The 21,758-nt window shown below is 42.8% G+C and overlaps 2 protein-coding genes across 3 annotated transcripts; one reads left to right on the forward strand and one right to left on the reverse strand.

The window, feature by feature from the left end:
- Positions 1–993: 993 nt before the first annotated feature.
- si:dkeyp-51f12.2 (uncharacterized protein LOC100151460 homolog) lies at positions 994–13,728 on the reverse strand. Of its 2 annotated transcripts, none has more exons than XM_061738095.1 (2): positions 6,124–6,573; positions 994–1,452 (listed from the first exon to the last, which is right to left on the reverse strand). In XM_061738095.1, exons 1-2 carry the CDS (start codon positions 6,438–6,440, stop codon positions 1,215–1,217), a joined length of 555 nt encoding a protein of 184 aa, XP_061594079.1. In that variant the 5' UTR covers positions 6,441–6,573; the 3' UTR covers positions 994–1,214. The 2 variants fall into 2 exon arrangements, 1 of the variants encoding a protein (XP_061594079.1); XR_009783936.1 differs by lacking the exon at positions 6,124–6,573 and adding an exon at positions 13,603–13,728 and having other exon boundaries at positions 1,324–1,452.
- On the forward strand, positions 9,145–21,547 carry dhcr24 (24-dehydrocholesterol reductase). The gene is made up of 9 exons (XM_061738094.1): positions 9,145–9,509; positions 14,448–14,603; positions 16,381–16,486; positions 16,945–17,063; positions 17,341–17,604; positions 17,685–17,828; positions 20,008–20,205; positions 20,283–20,461; positions 20,550–21,547. Exons 1-9 carry the CDS (start codon positions 9,279–9,281, stop codon positions 20,701–20,703), a joined length of 1,551 nt encoding a protein of 516 aa, XP_061594078.1. The 5' UTR covers positions 9,145–9,278; the 3' UTR covers positions 20,704–21,547.
- Positions 21,548–21,758: the final 211 nt, after the last annotated feature.

The raw sequence follows: 21,758 nt of genomic DNA on the forward strand, positions 1-21,758 counted from the left end.
TTGTTCTGTATCGCATTGTTGATAGGATCCTTTCATCTCAGATTTTTGTTTTGTCTGTTTTGTCTGTTTTGTCTTGTTTTATCTGTAAGTCAGTAGCTCAAAAACTAAAACTAACCAGTTTTTCAAAACTAAAACTACTGATGCGCTTGTTAAACTAACTAAAACAAAACTGAAATGATCACACAAACTGAAAAACAAAAATACAAATAAAAACTATAAAAAAAATTCAAAACCATCACAACCCTGGTCTGGTTTTCTGGATCACATCCGGCTGCAGCAAAGCTTATCACTTGTGGGCCGTTGGGGTAATATGTTGACAGTTCAACGAAGGACAAAAAAACAGGCTTGAGAGTCTACTCATGAAAGTACGCCATTTGGAACATCGCCATTGTGTTTAACCAAAAACTATGCCTGTACAGATTTAACCACCATGAAATAGGCTCATACTCAAGTGACAATCTGACCGTCGATAAAACAGTGAAACCAGCATAGATGGAGCCAAATTGCTGCAGTTCCTCAAAGGCCACTTGAGGCAGGCTCCAAATGTGAGTGTTTCTCTCTTAAAGTTTGGTATTTTAATATGTGACCTCCATGTCAAGATAGTGTCCTTGTGTTTTTGAGCATTCCTCAACATTTCTGGCTTCAATAACCCAAACTAACGATGTGAAGAGGCAAGCCCCAAACGTCCACAAATCATTGGGAACTGCTATGGTGGCTGTCTCCATGTTTCATATACGTTCTGTTAACACCTGCCTCGCAGGTGGATTTGGTTACCCTATGTTCAGATCCATGCCTGTCTAAGCTAATATTCCCTGGCTGCTTTATAGACATAACATTATTGTTAATCTTGTCCTCTCACTCAGCGCCAAAAGAAAAAAAAAAAGAGTCTCAAATAATAATTTACTCAACCACCCATTTGGAAAGTCTGACTTTAAGCCTGCAGAATATGTGTTTGTTGGAGGAATGTCATCACACACTGAAATTCTTGCTGCATGTGTTGGTGCTTTATTTTACGCTGATGATGCCAAACTAGGTTCACCATCATATTTGACTCTGGCGGAAATTTCTGGAAACATACAGGAAAACATGCTGGAACCAGGACACAAGCATGCTTCAGGTGAATGATAAAGCAGAGTTACGGCACAGTCTTCTCCCTATTTGTTCTCTGGTGTAACGTATATACACGTAACGTGAGGTGTCATCATCACTCAGTGTCACACCTCGAAGCTGATCTCTCTTGATTGTCCAAACAGGGGTTCTGTTGCCAGGTGTGTGTCTGAATATGCACGCCGGAGGTGTGTAGTGCTGCAGGTGCTCTTGATGGCAACCTCATAGGGTGGTGGGGGTCCCAGCCACGGAGGAGGGTGAGGTGTTGGACTGAAACTACCCGAGTCCATGGGAGGATAGTCAAAATCTTCACACCGAGCGCCGTGCCTGCGGCGTTCCATTGTCCTACCCCCAGGAAAAGAGAAATATCATAGTCAACAATCTTTAGAAAACATAAATGGATATCTAAAGTACAGATGAATAAGAGGTTTGTAGGTCCATGCGCTAAAAAGCAAATATAGTCTAACTCTCTGTCCAAAGTGAGTCATTCATTCATTAATCTCCACAAACTCTTCAGCACATGTCTGTAGAGGACAGTATAGTGCACTCATCATGAGAATAAAAGAAGTAGTTTGAGCACTGCTCGGCTCATTTTTGGAGCATTATAGCTGTTGGTCAATTTAATGCACCAGATCAATACCAGCATGCATTTCGGTGTGTACTGAGTGAATTAAATTTTTATACCCATATAAGTACATTGAATCATTCGTGCAGTATTTTCAGCATTGTTCACAGCCAATACTCATTGGCCACCTTTATTAAGTTTATCTGGTAATAGAGCGATGAATATATATACATATATATATATATATATATATATATATATATATATATATATATATATATATATATATATATATATATATATATATATATATATATATATACAGTACATGTATATATGGAGAGAGGGAGAGAGAGAAGAGAGAGAGAGAGAGAGAGAGAGAGAGAGAGAGAGAGAGAGAGAGAGAGAGAGAGAGAGAGAGAGAGCGAGTGATAGAGAGTATACATAAAGTGGCCAGAAAGTTTATATTACATTCAACACATTATTTTCACAGCACAGTTCATGTATTTGTTATACAGTACATCTTTGGTAAAAAAAAAAAAAAAAAAAAGGACAACAACTTTAAAATCTGTAATTTTATTCAGAGATCATTCTGAGATCTTATCCTTAATAACTATGTAACAATGATATGATTTAATACCTCTCTGTTCATAGCACTGCCATATAAATGTATTGTACTCTTTATATCTTACTCACAGCAAATACAAGGGATATTTGCAGTGAGTCAACTTAATCGTAAGCCGTTTTTCCTTGCAAGGGATGCATTATGGCATGTAATTGCTGGGTTGGTGACAATCGATTCTACATTACATTTAATGGTGTGTAGTGGAATACTTTGTACACTATACTAGGAACAATTTGTGCTGTAAATTGGGAAGCTCACTGATCCACTGTAAAGTGAATAATTAGTGATTTTGATTCTTGCAAAATATTATCTCTCTTTTTTTAATTATTCTTCACTAATTCTTAGTTAAAAGAACAGTCTGATCCTTTTACACCACAGAAATATGTTTCTTTGCAGGGAGCAAAAATACTGACTTCTCTGATGGCCGTAGATATAACCTAATGTTCCTAACAAAAATACAAATCGACCTTAGGATATTACTAATTGTTGTACTTCAGTAAAACAAGTTGAGACAATCCCAAGGTGATGCTTAACTTTTAGGCTTTCATTAATTTTGTGGATATCTATGTACCGGTAATTAAAAAAAAGTAAAATGTCTATGATGTGCTTTGATCACAATACCAAAGAGATGTAGTGACCATTACTGTGTGTTGTAATGGTCACTACCTCCATCCCTTTTTAAATAGGTCTTTGCCATTCATAACATATGTATTAAGGTGTATTAAGGTGCTGATTTTAGACATACTGTCGCTATGGAAATTGGTGTAAAGATTTGTGTGACACAACTATGCAAGAAAAGTTGGGTACTGACAATGACAGGAACTCTGGGCAATCCTACGTCGAACTGAGTCTGTGATGTTACAGTATCCTGCAAAGGTGAATGGCTCACTGAATGACAATATTATTAAACCTTGGGCACCCCAAACAAATTGACAGGGTTTCATTATATCTGACTTTTTGACATGATAAACATCCATATAAGTAAACTCAAGCACAGAAAAAGTGCTACGATTGGTTGCTGCTCAGCGGATGTGCCATGGATTTGTGAGTTTGTCTGACAAATTAATTGGATGTAACATCTGTCACTGAAAAAAAAACAACAAAAAAAAACAAGATAAAAGGAAGCAAATGACGAGCTGAAGCTGAAGGCACAAATATGATTAACTGTGTGATGTAATGGTCACTACATCCATCATTTTCCAACTAAGAAGTGATAGATGCAGACGTGTTGCATGAGGCAGTCCACCAAGGTAATGGGACTCACCTTACTAGACCTAAGGTATTTGTGCTATGAAAGTTATATCAGTGACCTGCAGGGTGGGAGTTACTCTTATGTCATGATCTCCATCCATCCATCCATCCATCCATCCATCCATCCATCCATCCAATTTCTTCCGCTTCATCCGAGGTCTGGTCGTGAGACTTGGTCCCTCCAGCGTGTCCTGGGTGTTCCACAGAGTCTCCTCCCATTGGGACATGCCTGGAGGACCTCACAACGGAAGCATCTTCACTAGATGCCCAAGCCACCTGCCCTTTTTGGGCTGAGGACCATAGTCTCGGATTTAGAGGTGCTGATTCTTATCCCAGACACTTAACATTCGACTGGTTAAGGTCTTGGTCTGATGAAACCAACAGAACCATGTCATCTGCAAAAAGCAGAGACCCAACTCTGACACGACCAAACCAGACCCCATCCAAAATTCTGTCCATAAAAATAATGTGAAAAATCAGTGACGATGGGCAGCCTTGGCGGAGTCCAACCCCCATGGGAAACAAGTACGACTTACAGCTGACAATGCAGACCATGGATGTAGAGGACCGGACAGTCCATATCAGGAATTCTGGTACCCCATACTCCTGGAGAATCCACAACAAGAGTCCTAGAGGGACACGGTCAAATCCTTTTTCCAAGTCCACAAAACACATTTGGACTGGATGGGCAAACTCCCATGCTCCCTCTAGGACCCTGCTGAGGGGGGTGGAGCTGGTCCACCATTCCAACACCAGGACAAAACCCACCCTGCACCAGATTTGACTATCTGGCGGACCCTCCTCTCCAGTACCCCTGAATAGACCATACTGGGGAGGCTGAGGAGTGCGATCTCCCTGTAGTTAGAGTAGACCTTTCTGCCGGTCTGCCAGTCCAGAGGCACTGTCCCTGATGCCTATGTGATGTTGCACAGGCGTGTCAACCAAGACATCCAGGACATCCAGAGCCTTAAGGAACCAAGGGCGAACCACATCCATTCCTAGTGCCTTGCCTTCCTTGTTGGAAGGTGTCAGTGGGATTGATGACCTCCTTAAAGAATTCCCCCCGACGTCTTACAGCGCCCCTAGCCAAGGTCAGCAGCGAACCATCCCCACTACACACAGTATTGGTGGTGCAATGCTTTGCCCTCCTGAGCCGCTGGATGGTGGACAAGAATCTCTTTAAAGGCCACCTCTAAGTCATTCTCCATGGCTTGTCCAAACTCCTCCCACACCTAGGTTTTTGCCTCAGCAACCACCAAAACTGGGTTCCATTTGGTCTGCCAGTACCTTTTCGCTGCATCTGGAGCCACACAGGCCAACAAAGGCGCAGAACATGGTCCACTCAGACTCAATAATTCCTGCCTCCCTCAAGATGTGGTTGAAGCTCTGCTGGAGATGGGAGTGGAAGCTCTGCCAGACATTTCCAGCAGACCCTCACAATATGTTTGAGCCTACCAGGTCTGACTGGCATCCTCTCCCAGCACTAGAGCCCACTCACCACCAGGTGGTAATCAGTTGACAGCTCCGGTCCTCTCTTCCCCCCAGTGTCCAAAAGATGTGGCAGCAGGTCCGATGATAAAACCAGGAAGTCGATCATTGATCTGTGACCTAGAGTGACCTGGTGCCAAGTACACATATGTACATCCTTATGCTTGAACATGGTGTTTGTACTGGAAAATGTGTGATCAGCGCAAAAGTCGAATAACAAAGCATGGGTTCTGATCGGAAGGGCTGTTCCTCCCAATCACACCCTTCCAGGTCTCACTGTCAGTGCCCATGTAAGTGCCCATGTAGGGGACTCCCTCATTTTCCCCCAGGCAAATGAGGGAGTCCCCAGCAGGGGCACTCTCCAGCACCCCACCCAAGGACTCCAAAGAAGGGTGGGTATTCTGAACTGCTGGTAGGGTCACCAAAGACAAACAGGTTGTATGTGAGTAGCCAGACAAAGTGCGACTCAAAAGACCTAATGGAAAATAAGAAAAAGGATCACTGCCCTTGCCTGGACCCCCATGCCTGGAAGTTCTGACTAGATATAGTCGGACTCACCTCACCTGGGTTCTGTTCCACTCTGGAGTTGCCAAAGTTGAGAGGCGCCATGCAGGGGTGGGTATACTTCTTGCCCCCCTGCACATTGCTTGTACATTGGGGCTCATACAAGTGAACGAGAAGGTAGACTCCACCTTTCGGTAGGGGGATGGGTCCTGACTGTTGTTTGTGCTTATGCACCTAACAGGGGCATAAAACCTCACAGTTGCACAATTGCACTCCTAAGATTATTGGAACACGTGAATCCCTCCACCACAATAAGGTGGTGACTCAAGGAGGAGCGTCATGATCTCTTCAAACTATTAGTTTCATGATCAAATCTACTCTTTGGGTTAATGAATGCTTTTCTTTTTAGCAAGTTCAGAAAATCACTTACCAATAACTGGACATCACAACTGGATATTTTTCTGGCAGCAAGATTAAAAAAGAGGAATAGCTATACGAGAGCAGACTAAAATGTGCATTGCAAAGGCATACCTTAACTTGTAGATTGACATACACAGAATACAATTTTTTTTCCTTCACGCACCTGGGCAGAAACACAGACTGGGACTCTGGGAGGTGGTTCGCTGGAGAAGAGAAAAGAGCGTGGCCTGGGTAATTGGTGTAGTCGTTGTATGGGTAATGGGGGCACTCCGGGTCAAACTCCTGATGGTTATAATTTACAGTACTTTTGCTGTTCATAGCCCAAAATAGCCCAAAGATAAGCATGACAACCCCAAGCACCACACAGCAGAGGGAGAAAGCCTGCAGACGGCTCTGGTGCGAGGTCAGGAAGGCTGTGGAGCCCCCAGTCACAATGAGGAAGGCACCGACGAAGATTGCTCCATGATACAGGGAAGGCATCCTCCCCGAGGACTTTCAACTGACGCTGAGGTTACTACTTGGCTGTGACTGGCTGGATAGTGTCATTCACATGTAAATAGTAACACAGATTGTACTCCACACACGCTCCGACAGAGACCAGAAGTCAAAAAGATTTACTCCACACTCACAGAGATCCCAGGACAGAGAATTCCTCTTAAATCTCATTCATTGGTTCCTGCCATTTTCTTCTCCTCTGCTGTCAAAATACTCCTGATCATTTAGTCCATGTGTTAGTCCTTACTCTCTGAAACTCCACCTCTGGTGAAAAAGTGTTGAAAATGATGGTTTGATGGGAGGGAAAAAAGAGAAACAAAATGGTGAAAGCTTTGATGCGCATCAGGCAAATGTTGAGAAGCTGCGTGTTTATCATCAAGGCAGATGGGGGACAGGACAGCAGAACCCATTAAGAAATCTTTACTGGTGCCCCACCCTCCCTCTGTCTAATGTGTTTGAAGGAGACCACTTTAGCTTGTGTTTGTGTGTGTGTGTTTATGTGTGTTTGTGTGTAAGAGGGAATGAGAGGGAGAGAGAGGGACAGAGATTGAATGAATGTTTGTTGAAGCAATTTCTCTGCACGCAAATGGACAAACTACGCATACAATCCAGTTTGTGCCTACATCCTTCTAAAAGTAGTGACGCAAACCACGCAAAATTATGCTGCTGTAGTTTGAGTGGTTCATGAAGTTTACAGTTTTCAACTTAAAGTGTAATCCTCACATCATTTGTTACCTTTTTTGGGGGGGCACCCAGGTGGTTGAGCAATCTTCTGACTTTATTACTGCTTTTAAATAATGTGTTCACATTTAAGACACACACACACATATGCAAAACAAAACAAAGCAAAGCAAAAAACCCGATCCCATGGTCCCAATATGGGGGGGATTTTAAGCACGATGCTAATCCCATCATGCTGGCAGGGAAGTAAAATCTTTACCTAGTTTACCAGTAGTTTAGTACATTAGCTTGCTTACGTTTGCAAAGAGCAGCACAGCTGAGGAGGATGAGAATCCCATTAGCCTCGTATGAGCCGTGCTGGAGATGTCAACATTGCTTCCTTGTGATCCTGCTTACTGGTAAAAGTGGAAACTAAAATCAGCTCCAAAGACAAACATCCGTTATTAAAGGCTGTGACCTAAGACTACTGTGCCTTATTTAGTTTTCATTTTAGATCAAAAATAAACCTCTAGTATTTAAACTATGTGACATTTGGGACAAGCTATCGTTATAAGCCAGTCAGTGAAAACCAGCAAACTATGGAGTGTGAAAGCAATTATTTTGCATTTTGAATTTAATTAAATAATATTTTGTCAATCACCCATGGTAAATGATATTTTTTTGATATAAACTGAAACTGAAAATAAATACATTAAAAAAAATGACGAATACCATGAATGCGTTAGGGTGTCTGGGTTTGCAGCCTGGCAACAACTGAGCTGATGATGTCACCAGCTCTTTTAAATCTTTGTCAATCTGGAAAGGGTTGTAACATCACTCACAAGCAATTTGTTGTGGATTTTCCTACAGTGAAAATCATTGTTCACGAGAGGAAAGAGTTCAACACATACCAATCTTCCCAGGAATGAACATTTTCACTCAGAGGTGATACTGAGAAACACATAGCATGTTATACAATTCATAGAAGACTGAACAAGAAACAATTTGTTTTGAAGAGTTATTGTGCTTAAAAAGAACATGGGAGAATAACTGAGGTTTGCAAAATGACATCTGAACAAACCACAAAACTTCTGGAGCTGTCCTACGGGTTATTTGGTCTTAATGTAGACATACGAGCTATTGAATCACAGGGCTCACATTACACACACTTTTTCTTTTTGGCCTAATTGTTTACTAATGTTTGCTAAATAAACAAGGACACAGCGATAAAAAGTACATGTTGTTCTTTGTCTAAGGCCTGTTTATATGAAAACTCACTATGATTACATTGCATATATATCTTCTATAAAAGAAGAAAAGAGAAAGAAGAGGGTAGAAAGAGGTGGTACAAGCTTTTGCTTATGACAATACTACTTAATTATTAATAGTTTCACTGTGTTTCCATGACAATTGAGAGAAGAAACAGTTGAAATTACCGTCTTGGTGCTCTGCTTTAATCTGGATCAATTTCATCCACATTTCATCTTTAACATATTCTGTTGTGAGACAAAAAAAACCCCCACTAAACTAACTAAGCAACATTGAAATAAGGAATCTGCTGCATCTAATCAGTTTGATGAAAAAGGACCTTGTAACACATTGATATGTGTGTTTCAGGCTTTAAGAGTTAGGTGTTGGACCCAGCAAAACATCCCCTACTAACTGGTTGAAACCTGCAAACAGGGATATATTACTATATAACCAGATCATATCTAAACTTTAAATTATTTATCTCACAGCGAAAGCTCAGTTGAACAAATGTGAGAAATAATGACGAAGGGTAGGATTATCTGTCACTGTCACAGTGAAATGTTTCTAGGTTTGTGTAACAAGAAAGTCCAGAGTTGGAGGTCCTGCTCTGCACCATGAGGGCTGATACGTGGTGTGACAGCCTGCGGGCTCTGTGATTGGTCAACCAGCAGAAGCACGGTAACCGTGTTGACCAATCAGCTCTAAGCATAGCCGACCGGTCCCGCCCCCTCTCTTATATGGACCAATCAGAGCGAAACGGGGGAGGGGCCTGCCGACCATCCAGCTCCGTTTACCTATAGTAGAGAAGGGGTGATCAGGAATTGATCTGATCAATAGAGTTGAAGTGAAACTTATATTTCCTCGGTGTAAAGTGTGCTGGTGCGGACTGAGTCCAGATTTTGCGCGTTGAAGATGGAGCCGTTGTTGTATTTAGGGGTTCTGGTTGTCATGTTCCTGCTGTGGATCAAAATCAAAGGTCTAGATTACGTTATCGTGCACCAGAGGTGGATATTTGTGTGCTTGTTCCTGCTGCCGCTGTCCGTCATATTTGACGTGTATTATTATGTGCGGGCATGGCTCATCTTCAAGATGTGCTCTGCACCCAAACTGCACGAGCAGCGGGTGCGAGACATCCAGCGACAGGTGAGTGTCTCCGGCTCCAGATGTGCTGCACACCTGTGCACAGGTGTGCAGGTGTGCTCTCGTTTCTGGGTCTGAAATGAGCTGCAAGGGGCTTCCACTGTTTACTTTTTCATAACTGCGTGACATCTGTGCAGTCTTTGTTATTGTGTGTTCAGATCAGTCAGTGTGTCCTAATTAATGCAAAAATACCCACAGGTATGGAAAAGGTACATTGATCCTCGTGCTTATTGAAGGATTATGACACACACACTCAAGAAGTTAAATGGTGGTGTAGTTCCTCACTTTTTTCCCTCCAGGGCCGTTTCTAGCTTTTTGAGGGCCATATATACAGGACTGTCTCAGAAAATTTGAATATTGTGATAAAGTTTTTTTTTTATTTTCTGTAATGCAATTAAAAAAACAAAAATGTCATACATTCTGGATTCATTACAAATCAACTGAAATATTGCAAGCCTTTTATTATTTTAATATTGCTGATTATGGTTTACAGTTTAAGATTAAGATTCCCAGAATATTCTAATTTTTTGAGATAGGATATTTGACTTTTCTTAAGCTGTAAGCCATGATCAGCAATATTAAAATAATAAAATGCTTGCAATATTTCAGTTGATTTGTAATGAATCCAGAATGGATGACATTTTTGTTTTTGTAATTGCATTACAGAAAATCACAAGATTCTAATTTTCTGAGACAGTCCTGTATAGCTTGGTTGTGTTTGGGGCTCCTGATTTCCTAAATCTACAGCATGATAGGGGAGATTAAACTTCTTAGGATCATCCATGGCAATGCTATACTCTGAATCACTTTAAGAAACAAACAGGGTAGATTAGTGAATAGAGGTTATGCATTGACGTCATTTTCCCACTGGACCAGCCCCCTTACTCGCACTGAGTGGCAAAAATGGCTGCAACTAGTAGGGAAACTATGGATAAAACGGGATAACAGCCGATTATCGGCTTAAATTAAAGGCAGTTGGACTTGACAGTGACCCGTACAGTTACCCCAAGAACCAGAGGTCCATGGACATTAATATTTTGCCACAAATCGAGTTTCCTGATATTTTATATGTACTTAATTTCTACGCCGGGGAAATACACGAAGCAAAGCTTGAAGGCATACAAAAGTCTTGACGCTTGTTCCTACTTCAAGGCAGGATTTGTTGTAGAAATTAAATTGATGAGGACACCGAACTTTATGATTTGACCGTTTAATGTTAGCTACCCAAAAATCCAACATTACCTGATACAAAATGGGAACTGCAAATCCACGTTTCGGTGCCTGGAATCCAGTTGTTTCTGCGAATTGCAGCGATCCATTTGTCTCTCTTAAGCGCTATTTTTCGTCAGTCTGTAAAATGATAACTGATATAACTAAAATGATAAAGCTAAATCTATGAGTGCAGTCGATCGCACAACAGCTCTTTCCCATTTGAGATGTTTTCCAGTTGCTCAAACTGAAAGTTTACACTGCCACTCAGTCTTTCTGCCACTCAGTCTTTCTGCCACTCAGTGGGCATAACCCGCTGTGAAGTCGCATCTGTGACGTCATGCGCATTCCCTCTATTTAAAGTTAAAATTCAAGTTGAGCGGGCAGGATTAACTAAGCCAGCTAACAAAAATGTTGCTGAGGCTGGCTGAGCTAACAATGCCTAAACTTGACAACTTGATGTCAATCCATTCAAGCACAGGATGACACCAGGACACTTCTTTCACGTAAAGATCGAGGCCTAAAATCCCTAATTTGCCTCCAAGAACTCAGAAATTATGTCTTTGTTAATGTGCACTGACTTAAAAACTTGCTAGTTGCGCTGGAGGTCTGGATTTGGGGTCACATTCAAAATTAAAGTGGAGAAACACACTTCAGGCTGCTCCAACTTTGATGTAGTGTTCTTAAAACATGTCAAAATGAGGCTCAGTAGTGGGAGTGGCCTCCACGTGCCCGTCTGACCTCCCCACAACACCTGTGCGTGCTCCTGATGGTGGGGGATGGTCTCCTGAGGGATCTCCTCCCAGACCTGGACTACAGCATCCTCCAACTCCTGGACGTCTGGTGGACGGAGCAGGACATGATGTCCCAGATGTGCTCATCTGGATTCAGGTCTGGGGAACGGCGGGCCAGTCCAGAGCATCAGCGCCTTCGTCTCTCAGGACCTGCTGAGACACTCCAGCCACAGGAACTCCAGCATGGTCTCGCATTAGCAGGAACCCAGGGCCAACCGAACCAGCATATGGTCGTACAAGGGGCCTGAGGATCTCATCTGGGTCCCTGATGTCAGTCAGGACACCTCTGGGGAGCACAAGGAGGGCTGTGCGGCCCCTCCACACCATTACTGACCCACGGCGTCTCCAGACTCTGTAACACGTGCTCAGTGTGAACCTGCTTTAAACTGAAGAGCATGGGGCGCCAATGGCGACGTTGCCGATCTTGGTGTTCCCTGGCAAACATCCTGCACAGTGTTGGGCTGTAAGCACAACCCCCACCCTCTTTGCCCTGATGAAGGCCAGATAGGCCGAAACTTGTTGGCAGCCGTCTTTTAATAAAGGCTTTTTTATCTTTTTTATCCACCTCGTCTAGAGTGCCTGGATCTCTTGCTTCTATTTTTCCACATTGTCTCCCGGGTCCAATCCAAGAGCACCATTTTACAGCGGTCACACCCTAACGAGCACCCGGTAGACTCTTTTTCTTTCCCCACCCGTGGACGTTGGGCCCTCATGGAGTCTGTTTCTGACCGTGTGAGCAGACACATGTGGCCTGCTGGAGGTCATCTCTGGCGGTGCTCCTCCCGTTCCTTCTTGCACAAAAGGTGGAGGCAGCGGTCTTTCTGATGTGCTGGCCGGTCTCCTGGTAGCGCCTCCATGCTCTGGACACTATGCTGACAGACACAGCAAACCTTCTATCCCAAGCTCACATTGATGTGCCATTCTGGATGAGCTGCCCCACCTGTGTGGTCGTAGATCCGTCTCATGCTAGCACCACAGTGAAATCACCGCCAGGATTCAAAAGTGACCAAATCATCAGCTAGAAGCATCAGTACTGAGACGTGGTCTGTGTTCACCACCTGCAGAACCATTCCTTTATTGGGGATGTCTTGCTAATTGCCTAAAATTTGCACAACAGCTTGTGAAGTTGATCATCAATCAGTATTGCTTCCGAAGTAGACATTTTGATTTCACAGAAGTTTGTTGATCTGCAGTTACATTGTGTTTAAGTGCTCCCTTTTTTTTTTGCGCAGTGCATAATAGGGGTGTCACGGTACACACAAGTCACGGTTCGGTACGTACCTCGGTACAGGGGTCACGGTTCGGTACGGGTTCGGTACAACGGGAAAAAAAATACAAAAAGTCCCAAATGTATAAGACAAGTTTTTTCTTCCTTTATTTTGATCATAGCATTTGAAAGTTAAAGTTTGTTCAATTGGCTACAAAACTAAAAAGCATCTCTTAGTAAAGTGTAAAATAAATAGAATAAAACATTTAACTTGTGCATAAGTGTTTTTAATTTTACCACGGACTGGTTTATGTGAGTGCGGGATGGGACATTGTAACGAGGCTCAAGCACTTTTAATAAATACTTGAACCCGGGCTCCTCTACTGCTGCATATGGGCAGAGCCGTCTGGGGGCGGAGTATTCTCCATGGGCCTTATGATAGTCATTTTAACGTTCAACAACATCATCCTACCCATCAAACTACATTTATTCTCACTTTTATTGAGCCAAGCCTATAGGCCTATGCTGCAGAAAGCAGAGTAAAGTCACAAACTTGTTCAGAAGAACACACACGCACGCACGCACACACACACACACACACACACACACACGCACACACACACACACGCGACTCTGAAAACTCAGGTAGTCACGGACTGACTCAGTTCATTCTTTGATACAATTTAAATACAAAAAAAACATAACTGGTCTAAATTACACAATCTATTTAGATAGATATAGACACAGCGGTCTATAACATAATTTCTGAGCTCTATAACAGAGAATAGACTCGGCGGTCTCGTTCACAACAACACAAGCTCATTAAAATAGGCAGCTGGTCAAGAAACTGATAAAGAAATTATTTCAGAAGGTTACACTCACTCACCAACGGTAGTTGACTCTTCCATAACCCAAAATAATCCAGGTAACGTGGAAAACGGGGTAACATTCAAAACTTTGTACAAATTTAGTCCTCTTTTAAACTTTAGCGCTAATCTCCTTCACTGTGACTGTTAAGGCTGATTTATGGTACCGCGTTACACCAACGCAGCGCCTACGGCGAAGGTTGCGCGTCGCCGCATAACCTCGCCGTAGACACAGCCGTACCCTACGGCGTATGCTCTGCGTCGATTTAACGCAGAACCATAAATCAGGCTTTACAGCCAATCCGCGTTGGCACACGGCTCTGATGCGTTCAGGACAGTTGTAAATTAAGAATTAGAACATTTTATCGTTATTATAGCCTACAATTTATGATGATATATGAATTGCACATATATTTATTGATATGCACAGACTAGCACACATTTAGGTCTGTAATGGAACGTGACTGTTGATATTTATAAGGGGGAAAAAAAACGATGATTGATTTTTTTTTTTTTTTTTTTTTTTTTAACCCAGTCAAACGTATTCGCCGTAAGACTGCGTGAACCGAACCGTTACCCCCGTACCGTGACGGTACGGGACGAATACAAATACCGTTACACCCCTAGTGCATAATGGTGGTGACCTTTTAACTTAGAGAGCCCTTCACGTCTGCATATATATAAAAAACAACTTTGTTCTCTTGTTTCATTAATCATTGATCAAGTATTTGGCACTAACCTGGTTTTTATGCAACAGGACTGTGGTCATGGCTTGTGCCAGGGCAGTCTCAACTAAAAGTTAAAGTGGTAATCTTAGATGCTTCAATGTGTTGTTTTCTGTATCTCAAATCCTGATGCATTTCAGGTGCGCGAGTGGAGGAAGGAGGGTGCTAAGACCCACATGTGTACAGGCCGACCCGGCTGGCTCACCGTGTCGCTCCGAGTGGGGAAATATAAGAAAACCCACAAGAACATAATGATCAATATGATGGACATTCTGGAGGTGGACACAAAGAAGCAGGTAAGTGTTTTAAATATATCGGGGCTAGCTCTCAAAGAGCTGCCTCACTCATGGACTGTTTTCCATTACCAACATTCCTACTTCTCAAGGCAGCAAAGGCAAAGGTGAATCTGATAGCATTAATGATTCAGTGATTCGGGGAGGAGTGGTTCCATAAAGTTTCTTAGTAAGAGTCCTTCTGAGCGGCACGTACAACCCTTTTCCTTTCAGACCATAAACTAAAAATGTAAAACAAACAACGGCAGTGTTGTCCAGCACTTTGATCCAGACTAGAAATAGCTCAACAGTAATCTAATAGAGAGATGCAAATTGGCTCCAGCACGTATGGCTCCAGCAGGCCTCTCGGTGCACCATGAAGCTGGTGTTTGGGATTTTTCAAATGAAATATCAATCATGAGAACTTTTTTTTAAGCATCCTTGTGAAACAAATCTGCAAATTCAGCCAGAAATCTCCACAATTGTGAGGCCAAGGTCAAGAATCTTGCACTTTATACATTGTTGGAGCTAAAGAAAACTCAGAAAAGAGGAAATCTCCGTATTTTCAAGCCAGAGAGTTGGGAAAACTTCATCCGAAGTGGACGGTTTCACTACCGCCAGATCACGACCGTGAATCACAGTAATGGCTCATGACACAAAGCAGAGGCCGGGTATTATCGTAAGCCGTTTAGGGAATATTTTAACTTAATTTTAGGACGTTTTATAACCCCGACTGATCACATTCAGTTGGAAACATGAGCTGTATTGTGCCTAAAAGCTGCTGCATCATGTTTTCTATCATTGATTTGCTTCTGTTTGTTTTTCCTAAATCCTGGTTTAGCCTGGTTTGCCTGGTTGTTTTCTCCCTCAAAGAGAGAAAGATGGTAAAAGGAGAGATTTATGGCTTTAGAGCATCCCTTGAGAGGAGATTAACAAAAAACTAACCTGATCTTGTTACACATACACCTATGGTAATCACTTAATTACTGGTACGTAAAAAAAAAAAGTTATCTGTTCTGATGTTTAAAGACGTTTTCGTCAAATGTGATGCTTCATTGAAAGGAGACCTCTTAAATATGTCGTAAAGTAGTTATATGTGCCAGGAAATGACACCTCTGACCTCTTGGTGGTGTTTCTCATCCTCTGAGTATAAATCAGGGGTCGGCAACCCAAAATGTTGAAAGAGCCATATTGGACCAAAAACACAAAAAACAAATATGTCTGGAGCCGCAAAAAATTAAAAGTCTTGTATAAGCCTTAGAATGTTTCTATATTAGTTATAACTGGGGGAAGATTTTTTTTTTCATTATGCACTTCGAGAAAAAAGTCAAAATGTCGAGAAAAAAGTTGAAATGTCGAGAAAAATGTCGAAATTTTGAGAAAAAAGTCGTAAAGTCAAGATTAATGTTGAAGTACAATCTTGAGAAAAAAGTTGAAATGTCAAGAAAAAACTCGAAATGTTGAGAAAAAAGTCAAAATTTTGAGAAAAAAGTAAAATGTCGAGATTAAAAAGGAAAGGAAAAAGGAAGAAAAAAAGAGAAAAAAAGAAGAAAAAAAAGAAAAAAGAAGAAAAAAAAAGAAGAAAAGAGAGTAAAAAAGAAAAAAGGGGAAAAAAGAATAAAAAAAAAAAGGTCAAACATTTTTGAAAAAGCTCCATGAGCCACTAGGGCGGCGCTAAAGAGCCGCATGCGGCTCTAGAGCCGCGGGTTGCCGACCCCTGGTATAAATTAATGATATTTTTTCTTCATATAATGCTGGCAAACGATGGCAGGTAGTTTCTCACAGGGTGTTGGTCTTGTAGGTGGTGAGGGTGGAGCCCCTGGCCAACATGGGCCAGGTGACCGCTCTCCTCAACTCCATCGGCTGGACCCTCCCGGTGCTGCCGGAGCTGGACGACCTCACCGTGGGTAAGTGTTTTTGCATATTGTGGATTATTTTCAGAGCAATCGTGAAGCACCGTCATCTGTGGCCCTCTGGACTCTAGAAATAGCAAGATGATTCAGGTCATCATTCAGCGAGGTAGATCCGCATCTCCATCAAGCCCTGCATCCTGTTTGGAGCCTCGGCCACTCGTCTAATTGAGTTAGAGGACCCGATGTTTGAAGCTCAGAGATGAAACTGGAAGGAAATGGCTGCAGCGTTCGAGGCGCTCATAGATCGTGTTTCATAATGGATTTCCTGAGCCCATAAACTACGCATCAACAATCTAATGTTTTCCCATCAGGCTGTGCTACGTTCATCTATCATGTCGTCGGGCGCAGTAACAGACCAGCACACTCGCTGCTGCTGTTTGTCCGTGTGTTGTTCTCACCCTGCTGGTAATTCACTTACCTCAGAGCCTCCTGCGCTCTCTCTCCTGTCTCAGGTGGGCTGGTGATGGGCACAGGCATCGAGTCCTCCTCGCATATTTATGGGCTGTTTCAGCACATCTGCGTTGCATACGAGCTGGTTCTCGCCGACGGCAGTTTAGTGCGTTGTACAGAGGTAAGTACTGAGTGCTTGAGAGTCTGGGGGCCTGAATCCTGACGTAGATTAGTGGTTTCAAACTTAAGAGTTGGGTCTGGCTGAAGTTTTCCAGTGTCACTGTGCTGAATCCCTAAACAAGTGTTGGATTATGCCCGAGCACGGGCTTCGGTCAAGCAGCCCAGGTGGTGATATGAGATAAAAAGAGTGGTCCGTGTTGTGAGGTCTGGTAATACGACAAGTTGACGTACAGTATAAATGGTCTAAAGTAGATCTGTGTCTGCTCTCGTTCACACAGGAGGAGAACTCTGACCTGTTTCACGCCGTCCCCTGGTCCTGTGGAACTCTGGGATTCCTGGTCGCGGCGGAGATCAAGATAGTTCCCGCTAAACCGTGGGTGAGGCTGCGCTACGAGCCGGTCCGAGGGCTCGACGACATCTGCAGGCGCTTCGCCGAGGCGTCGCAGAACAAGCAGAACACGTTTGTGGAGGGGATCCAGTACGGCCTGGACTCCGCCGTCATCATGACGGGAACCATGACCGACCACGCAGAGCCTGACAAAGTGAGGTATTTTGAGTATGAAGAGCTATCCGTAGCACGTTGTCTCAGTTCTAACGTGGAGTTTTCCTTCTTGGACGTCAGATTAACAGGATCGGCCTGCACTTCAAACCCTGGTTCTTCAAGCACGTGGAGGGCCACCTGAAGAGAGACCAGGGCGGAGTGGAGTACATCCCTCTGAGGCAGTACTACCACAGACACACACGCAGCATCTTCTGGGAGCTGCAGGTACACACACACACACACACACACACACACACACACACACGACCTCAAGGATTACATGAAGGGCTGCCAAAGCTTTAGATAGTCATCACCTTCCCAGTTTACGTCCTCGTTGCTTCTCGTTAGGCTCCAGGAGTCTCGTGCTCCCGTATCTCACACAGTCGCTCTCACAAACCATCAGCCATTAGTGAGAGGACGCTGACGTCTCTTTTTTTTTTCTTCTTCTTCTGTAAGGAGTAAATGGCAGGATAAATTATGCATAGCACTGGTTTGACAGATGCCTGAAGGAGTGTCCTCTGTGCTTTCAATTGCTCTGTTTTTATTTATTTATTTCTTTTCTCGCTCACACTGCAGCAGCCGGACAGACAAAAACAGGCCAGTTTTGAGTTGGAGGTGTGGGAAAGCTGTCTGGTGCTGTTGCACTGCCTCCTGGTGGGATTTAGGAGAAGCTGGAAGAGGATTTATCATCAGCTTTTCAATTCGAAACTTGAAACGCCATGACAGAAACTCTTCTCTCAAATCAACAAAGCATGTGGAAAAAGCAGCAGAAAGATGAACATCGACTTGCTGAATTTGGTTGAACCTGTATTAATCAGCAAAAATGCACAAAATCTTAGATTATAAAATCAAAATGACGAAATAAATGGAGTAGATGATGAGAGAATTGAAGTTGTAGAGTTGTGTGTGCATTATTAGGGATTATCGCAAAACAAATTCAAGTACGTATGTGAAATTCGAATTACCCTTTTCTCTGATTGAGGAAACTATTTGGGGTGTTTTGAAGGGCTCAAACTCTGACAATATGCAACCCTGTGGCTTTGGTCCCATTCAGACCTGCATTAACATTCAGACCTGCATTAACATGCATCCTGGGGGATCAGATCACAGGTGGACAGCGCTGGCACTTGTTCACACCCGGCACTAAAATATTCACCCAAATGATGCATTAAATGATCCGCTCTGACCTTCCAGCTCACTTTCACATGTAAATACCAAAGGCAGCGACTTGAAACAACTAGGTAAATGTCACTGGATGGACTAACAAAGAAAGGCATAAAGAAGCTGAGTTGTGTTATTTATTTTAAGTATTTCCTGAATTAAATAACACAACAGAGAACTTCGCTTTTTTTTTTATTATTTCCAAAGGATGTGTACAATACAAATCATACAATCTATAACACATTCACATTTTAACATTAATCATTTTTCAACACAAGCAAGGGAAATAATGCAAAAAAACTGGACTAGTGGATGTATCACAAGTGCATAGAAGCCAGAGGCAATGAGGTGTTGGACATCAAGAAATGATGACAGTTTCTGACATAACTGATGTATTTGGTCAGCTGTGCTGGACCGTGCGTATGCATTTTCATTCCCCCTCATCGTATGTGATGCGAATGACAATAAACTAGCCACGTGAAAGAATGAGTTGTAGGAAAGGGAACTTCTAATCTTTCAAGGAGTGAAAATCAACCCACATCGTATCAAACCCATGTTTTTAGAGTAAGTTGGCCAGCAAATGTTAAAATTAAGTCTTCACTCAGTTGCTTTAACTGTGTGATTGACTATAATGGCTTTTATTTATGTAATCGATCAGACCCACATCTAGAAAAGTGTAGGTTCTTGAAACCATCCATTGGACCTCTCAATCCAACCGCTTATCAAACTGCCTTTGCACACATTCGTTTAGCGCTACGACCAATCAGAGCAACAGACAGGGTGGTGTGTTCAGAGCAACGGGAGACGGTGTTGTGTAGAAGAGTAGATTAAACTCCTGAAGTATCCCGTCGGTAAAACGAGCACATACGTCTGCCTTGCAGAGGGATGATTTCAACGTCGTCTTTGGTTCAGTTTTCAAAGAAAAAGTCAGAATTTTTAACTGTTGACGTAAAAGCTCATTCAAATGTCCGTTTATCCTCAGCTGCAGCCTACATATCACCGCTCTCGTCACCGCGTTACGTCTGCCCAGAGACTCTCTCTACAAGTGTAGACTGGTTTGATTGGCTCCCCACAACTTCTGGACATATTTTATGAACACCAACGATGCTAGCTCCATTGTAGCTCATCCATCTAGATTATTAGGCCAGTTATGAATCAACATCTTTGCTCCTCCACTGTTTTGCAGTGTGTCATGTTGATTGATTTATGTGCGTCACTAATCACACCGGTGCCGTTCCTCCAGGATATCATTCCCTTCGGCAACAATCTGCTGTTCCGGTGGCTGTTCGGCTGGATGGTTCCTCCCAAGATCTCCCTGCTGAAGCTCACCCAGGGAGAAACCATCAGGCGTCTGTACGAACAGAACCACGTGGTGCAGGACATGCTGATACCCATGAAGCATCTGAAGCCCGCCATCACGCACTTCCACCAGGACATCAATGTGAGGCTCAAACACAACAGAAGCTCTCGGTTTAGAGACGCCCTACTGCTGCTTGAGCTTTGACGTGACTCTTTCAGGTCTACCCTCTGTGGCTGTGTCCATTCCTGCTGCCCCCGGGCAGAGGCATGGTCCACCCCAAGGGCCAACAGGAGGAGCTGTATGTGGATATCGGAGCTTACGGGGAGCCAAAGGTCAAACATTTTGAAGCTAAAGCATCAACGCGACAGCTGGAGAAGTTTGTCAGAGACGTGCACGGGTGAGTCTCCGGCGAGAGAGATTTAGTCATGAAAACTGCCTGTAATATTCACGTTGTGTCCTCTTCTTTTGTTTATATCGATATGCAGGTTCCAGATGTTGTATGCAGATGTGTACATGGATCGGGAGGAGTTTTGGGAGATGTTTGATGGACAGCTTTACCACAGACTTAGAGACGAGTTGGGATGTAACGATGCCTTCCCCGAGGTCTACAACAAAATCTGCAAATCGGCCCGACACTGACTCCCTTCTTCCGCCTCGTGCACATCACGCCAGCTACCAGCTCGGGATATTTCTCCTGAAATAAAAACTGTTATACACAAAGACACAACACTTTATAACATGGGACCCAGAGCTATGGAACTCTCTGGCAGTGTGAAATACACAGTTCAATATTTTAATTATTTCAAGTCTTGAACATGAAGGTTTTTTTTTTCTTTTGGCTTCAGACATCAACTTATTTAATGGTAATTTTAATGTGCTTTTAACCAAATCCATCTCTATTTTCCATTTAACTGTTTTGTCTTAGACCTTCAGACCAGCTGATGAACACATCTTACTGGAGTTGTGACTTAAAAAGACATATTTAAAAATGCTACTGGTTTAATAGCTCATTCAAATGAATAAAATCCTATTTTCTTCAATAAGGGCTACTCTTGTGCCTCTGAGGCATCATAATTGCATTATTTGCTTTATGGTTATTTTGGTCTAATTGTGTTTGCCTTGTTTGCCTTTTACACATAATGTTTTGGCATCATAACCTTTTCTTAGTGTTTTTGGTGTCCTCTCCTCTGATGTCCACCAGCCATGAGCCTGTTTCTCCCACAGTCTTCTCTTGACAGGACGTCTTCCTCCCCGCTGTACGTTCAGAATGAAACTGAAGGTTGATGCAGTCTGTTATGAAATAGTATAATATTATTGGACTAGATTGAAATAATAGAATTAAATGTGAATTATGTTTTATTTGAATTAGTTTTGATCTTGTTTTTCTCTGCATAGTTCCTTGCTGCGACTCGTGTCATGAATTGGTGCTATAGAAATAAATGAAAACTGAAGGAATTTATATAAATCAATGCAAACTGTGCTTATTTGGATATGTCTAGTGTCAATAGTCATCATGCTGCCACCTCTTCAGCACTACTTGTGTTTTAATGGAAGTGTGAACTTTTTCAAATGTTGACAAGTTATTGAGGTCTCGATGTTTCATGGTCTTTTTTGGCTAAAACACCACATGCAGATGCAGTACAACAGCTCCCCTTTCAACCATGTCCTTACTGTTCTGTTATAGAAGTCGGCTT

Source organism: Cololabis saira, chromosome 13, assembly GCF_033807715.1.
Source record: "Cololabis saira isolate AMF1-May2022 chromosome 13, fColSai1.1, whole genome shotgun sequence".
In the NCBI taxonomy this organism is placed as follows: domain Eukaryota; kingdom Metazoa; phylum Chordata; class Actinopteri; order Beloniformes; family Belonidae; genus Cololabis; species Cololabis saira.

Coding starts and splice junctions, on each gene's coding strand:
- si:dkeyp-51f12.2 (XM_061738095.1), bottom strand. CDS start 6,440: ATGCCTTCCCTGTATCATGGAGCAATCTTCGTCGGTGCCTTCCTCATT. Junction 1,453..6,123: donor CAGTCTGTGTTTCTGCCCAG/GTGCGTGAAGGA, acceptor TCCTGGGGGTAG/GACAATGGAACGCCGCAGGC.
- dhcr24 (XM_061738094.1), top strand. CDS start 9,279: ATGGAGCCGTTGTTGTATTTAGGGGTTCTGGTTGTCATGTTCCTGCTG. Junction 9,510..14,447: donor TGCGAGACATCCAGCGACAG/GTGAGTGTCTCC, acceptor GATGCATTTCAG/GTGCGCGAGTGGAGGAAGGA. Junction 16,487..16,944: donor GCTGGACGACCTCACCGTGG/GTAAGTGTTTTT, acceptor CTCCTGTCTCAG/GTGGGCTGGTGATGGGCACA.